The sequence below is a fragment of the Gavialis gangeticus genome, unplaced genomic scaffold (assembly GCF_001723915.1).
Source record: "Gavialis gangeticus isolate Ggan-Ray unplaced genomic scaffold, GavGan_comp1, whole genome shotgun sequence".
Taxonomy (NCBI): Eukaryota; Metazoa; Chordata; order Crocodylia; family Gavialidae; genus Gavialis; species Gavialis gangeticus.
In genome coordinates this window covers 48491213-48496763 of record NW_017729029.1, presented here as the reverse complement: position 1 = coordinate 48496763, position 5551 = coordinate 48491213, and the positions used below count along the sequence as shown (strand labels likewise).

The window sequence follows — 5551 nt, the reverse complement described above, 5'->3', positions numbered from 1 at the left end:
GGAGCGGAGCGTGCAGCTGCCGGCGGATCGGGGCGGGAAGATGTCGGGCCAGTCCATCACGGACCGCATCGCGGCGGCGCAGCACAGTGTCACCGGCTCGGCCGTCGCCAAGGCCGTCTGCAAGGCCACGACCCACGAAGTCATGGGGCCCAAGAAAAAGCACCTGGACTGTGAGTGCGGGGGAGGGGAGCGGGGGCGCTGAGGGGAGGCGAGGGGGCCCCAGTGTGCCGCCCGCCCGCCCTTGGGGACAGCTGGGCCCAGGTGCTTGCCGCCCACCTGCTGCAGGGCACCAAGGAGGCCCTCAGCCTGGCCCGGAGGTGGCCGCTTTCTCTGGGGAAGGGGGTGCCTGGAGCTGGGTGCTCCCCCCGGGAGAAGAGCCATTGTTCTGCGTTTCTCCATGATGGGTGGGGGTGCAGCAGAGGAGCTGGTAATTTGGGTTCAGATGGGCCTGGCTGGGCTTTTCCCTCTCAGGGTTTCAGTATGGAGGCAGGGACAAGCCTTCTGCAGGATGCTTCCTGCTTCTCCACAGCTGGCTGTGACCCCCCTGGGCCAGCTGCTGTCCTTAAAAGAAGGAGCACTGTTGTTGCCAGGACTGCCCAGGTATCCTGCCAGAGGCCAAGGGTCTCTTAGGGTGATAGCTTTTATTGGCTGTCTCTTACTGAACTGGGTGATAGGTACAATCAAAGATGTCACCCTCAGAAGTGCTTCCCTCCCACTGAAAAGAAGGAGCTTTCCTGTCTTGGACCCTCGGGTGTGCAGGTGTGGGTTCAGTTTAGCTCCAGCTCATTCACTGGCAACTTCTTTTTGTTTCAAATAGGGCAGGGTTTGATGGTGGTACATATGACTCCATCTAGCTAGCGGTTTTCAAGGAGGCAAGGCTGAGTTGGTGCTCAGTGCATGGTGCATTATTCATTTGGAAAATATATATGATGTCCTGATGCTGTACAAACTTGGGTGCTCAGAAGTATCCTGAGTACTTCAGAACCAGGACATGGTAGAGCTCATAACTTAACTTGTTACTCCGTATGAAATTTTCCCAGGGATTAGGGGAAACATTAAAATAGGGAACTAAACCCTGGTTCCTGTAAAGCTTCCAACAAGGGAACAGTTTGTGTGTTGGATGAAGAGTTTATCAGATTGCTGCGATTTGATTCCAGATGATACAAGTAATAATGCAAGCAAGCGGACATTGGTTAGGTCTTTGGCAAACGGATTATGTGTTAGTTAATTTGGAGAGAGTGGTTTGGACCTCGGCTTAGCCGTGTAACTCACCTGTTAATGTTCATCATGAGGTTTGTTGATAGTGTGTTTGCTGTGGGGCAAATAGTTTTTAAATTAGTAAAAAATTCTTACGGGGGTTCTTTGTTGTGAATGAAAGTAATGAAGGTAACTAACTGATCGGGTGCCTGACTTAATAACTAGCCAGAAACCAACATAACAGGAAGCCAGAAAGTGGTGACAGTGTAGTGTTGCTCAATGGTTTGAAGATTTCTGCAGTTGATACACATTAGTGCATGGAATGCAAAAATATTATTATTACAATAATCCTGAGTCTGATGTAACCTCACAAAATGAGGAAATGGAAGTTGTTTGGCATCCTTTCCCCAACTTGTCACCACTCCGAATTCCACGGAGATTGTGTTGGCTGTCAGATTCCTTCGAATGTCATTTGATATGAACCTTTGTTCAGAAGAATCGGTTGCTTGCAGGGACTCATGTAGAAAGTCCTGTGCTTTGACATTAGTCACTTGGTCTGATTTTTCTTCTCTTAACAGAAAATTAGAAAGCCTGATATTATGGCTGCATTTCAAAAGTGGCAGAGCATCATGGGAGTTGTTGAAATGTAATATTACAAACAGTACCTTGTTCACTGGGATTTCACAGGACTCTTTTCATTTTACAGTTATTACTGGGCTTGCCATAGCTGTGTTGTGGATGTCTAGATATGCTATCAAAGAGGCTAGGTTACCTTTGACCTAATGGTTATTATTTGAATCACAAACTTGCTCGAAAACAAAACTTGGCCTTGCTTCTGTTTAAGGTAATTGGGTAGAATTTTAGAAGCTGTATCACGCTGCTTTCTAAAAAATTAACACAATAAATATACTTCCTTCGTGGAATAAAGTCAAAAGGTGGCTTGTGCCTTATGTGAAAATTATGCTGATTTTTTGTTTGTTTGTTTTTGTTTTTTGTTTTTTTAAGCCTGGCCCTTGCATGTACCTATAATAAAGACTGCTGCATCTAATTCCTGCTCAAGTAAGGTTTCAGGAATAACATTCCAGAGTTGCTATTGTTGCGTTTGGAAACTTGCCCAGCTTCAACCTACACTCTAATCGAGCTAGTGCTAAGAATCCTATCTTGACCCCTAAATATTAGGAAAAAGCACTTTGATATCAGATACTGGTGTCATGGATGAAAGCGCTACATATGTAATGTGTGTGCAAGCAATTGGCTGGTGCCCTAGAGGCTTGTCACAGAGCTGCTAAGTAATATAGCTATTTATTTAATTTTTGTTAACAAGGAATAAAAGCTCTGTGAATGAAAATATTCTATTTTAATATATGTCATAATGTCCTGAAAGTAAATCAGCAGCTCTATTTTTATAATAAAGTGTTAGACCATAGTAAAATAATTTTTACAGCAGTCCTTTTGCATTTCTTGTAGCGTGCTGAGGGCATCCCATTCTTTCTATCTTTCTTCAAGTTCTTTTATTTTCCAACTTACCCTTCCACCTCTAACTCGATGAATCAGTAGCTCAATGCAACTAGATGTGTTTTTTAGAACCTGTCAAAATCATTCAGTTAGATGAATAACACTTTTCCTGTTGGTTTTGTCTTTGCCCTGCACTTATTTTTTATAGTGGGCTGAATATTCTATCTCTGACTTCTGAAAACAAGGAAACAGGGAGCAGGTACTTGCTGGCAGTTTAAAACCCAACCACAAAAGCGTTATGGTAAATAGGAAAAGTATCTAAATCTCAAAAAGTGGTTGTGCAGGGGTATTAACAATAGTGTAGCTGTAAAATTGTGTTATACATAATATAAATTTGATATGCATTATGTAATTAAGCCTTGATTCTGAAATATAAAGTAGACTAAGCCAGCCCGTACCTCAATGTAGGGGTATCTTTTGGTTTTTTTGGGATTCTGTGTAGGCAGAAGGGTCCAGCCATCCAGCTCTGAGAGTCCTTGGTCAGTATATCAAATGCAGCAGTTCTTGTTCTGTTGTTGGGAGTGGGTTCATATGGGCTGCTGAATAATCTTGTTATTTGGGAGTGGGTTCATATTTGGCTTCTTCAGAGTTGAGTTTTGACACAACCTAGTGCTTGAGGCTGACTGCGTCACGTTTGCAGTAGGAATTCCATAGCAGCATTCTTGCCCATAGCATTATTGCTTACCATTTTTAGATGTTGGGCATAATATATATAAAAAGATAGTAACATTAGCGTTCATACTGAGGGTATTACTGTTGATGCTTGGAGTGAAAATTGAGGAAAGAATTTGATCCTGGTTCTAGACATTAAAATTCCAGGGCATTTTTCACAAGGTGAAGTAATGTGGGCTTGAAGCAAGTGTCTGTTCTGCCAGACATTTGGTAGCTTTCGGTGATATTTTGTTTATTGTTTGAGTAAGAAATTTGTAGGAATATACTATGTATTGATATATTTGATTGTTAGGGGAACCTCATAGAGACCCTACTGATACATTTCTGTAAAATATACTGGTCACAAGGATTTTTTTTTTCTTTCAGGGACGTTGTTTGCTTGGGCACAAGTTTGAGTTTTGTCTTGTCTATTTTCAGGAATCATGGGATTCTTTCTCCAAAAACGTATTCTCCCACATATTTATAAATAAACTGATGCTTTTAGTTGCCACTTGTAAGTAATGCACTGGTATATGTAGGAAAGTAAAGTTCAATGTATTCTGTTTTTATGCTTCAAAGAAATTAAATAGTAGGTGGGGGAGGGATGGGAAATAGTTGTAAGCATCCTGAAAATTCCTTGACATAAAGCCACTTGTTAATACAGCTATTTAGTATGAGTGACCCAGATTAAGTTCAGCAGCTTGCTAAAAGTATAAGTGCTACTGTATGCCAACATCCTCCATTACTAGGAGGAAAAAAAATCTTTCCTTAGCTTATAGCTTTGTGTAAATATAATGTTCCAGTGAAATGAGCACATTAATGATCCCATTGTCAGATGTTGTTTCTGCGCCATTTTGTAATAAATTCTTTACTGATCTGTCTCACTTCCTTATAAAGCAGTGCTTGTGCATTTAAATCCTCTTCAAGTATTATTGCATATGTAAATATAGGACAGGTGATGATAAAGCCTTGATGGAAGGAAATACACAGCTTCATTTTTACTATTGATGAGCTTTGTTTTTTAAGACAATTTTCCAATCAATTATAGTCAGTGTATTTGTGAGTAGACCAGTCTGTCAGGGACAGTCATTTAGTAGCTTTTATTGTTTCAAGGTAATCCCAATGTATCTGACCCTTAAAAAGAAGGGCAAGATATTTGTAGAATTGGAGACAGCAAAAATTCACACTTTTAGTATACTTTCTTTGCTTCTGACTTTGAGAGGACCTATTCTATATCAGTAATTAAAAAATCAGGTAAAGATTGATGTTGAATGTAGTGTATTATTGAGGAGTAATGAAGAAGTTTAATATATGGTATGCTATAAAATATATTGATATTAGGGTGCTGTAAAATGTGAAATATTTGGCCTAGGATTTAAAGGCACTGGATGGTCTTCCAGCTAAAGAGCTTGACGCAACCATAGCAAATAAGTTTAAAACAAACCTGATAAAAACATAGTTGGCTGAGTGTCCAGACCATTTTAATCTAGGGAAAATTTTGGTGAAGACTTGCGGTTTTGCGTTTCAGTTGATTGAAAATATGCATGTGCTGCAGTTGATCAACAGTTACTCAGGAACTGGAGATAAGGATTGGGTAATCCTTGTTAGTCTGAAGACAAAACTTGGAATATGCCAGTTCCTACCTTTTTATTTGTTTTTTGATTATGGAAAATAATAGAGGAATCTTTCTGTTGCAAGGAAGTCAGAAAGATCAGAACAGGTCAGAAAGTTTTTCACACTGTGGCTTTCTATTTGAAATCTCTGGGTTTCTCTTGTGAATGTGTAGGTGTGTGCATGCCTAACTAGTAATATTGTGCAGCACTGGAGGCACCCTTAAAAAGAGCTCAGCCAGGATACTGTTCATTCTGAGGTGCAGCAGTATCTTGGTTGAGAATCACTGGTCTCATTCTGTGGCTGGAATCTGCTCTTTTTAAAAATACAAACTTTTTTTCATAGTTTCCTACTTGGCAAAATTGATCTGAAACCTTATTTTAATTACAGGATATTTATCTGACGTGATTTAATAAAAAATATTCCATATTGAGTACTGAGGGGCACTTTCACTCATTTGCAAGAGCAAAGATGTAGATTTGGTTGGCCTTCGAATTTAAGGCTTATGTAAAGCAATTTATTTGAATATTCAGTAATGATTATGGGGTAAGATTAGGCTGAAGAGATGGGACTATGA

The 5551-nt window shown here is 40.4% G+C and overlaps 1 protein-coding gene across 2 annotated transcripts in view; it reads left to right on the top strand.

The window, feature by feature from the left end:
* The first annotated feature begins 6 nt into the window (after positions 1-6).
* Positions 7-5551, top strand: part of LOC109300755 (phosphatidylinositol-binding clathrin assembly protein-like) — a 62465-nt gene continuing 56920 nt past the window's right edge. For both annotated transcript variants that reach the window (XM_019521561.1, XM_019521560.1), the window contains exon 1: positions 7-170. In XM_019521561.1, the coding sequence (XP_019377106.1) occupies positions 41-170 (130 nt within the window). In that variant the 5' untranslated portion in view covers positions 7-40. The remainder of the gene's footprint in view (positions 171-5551) is intronic.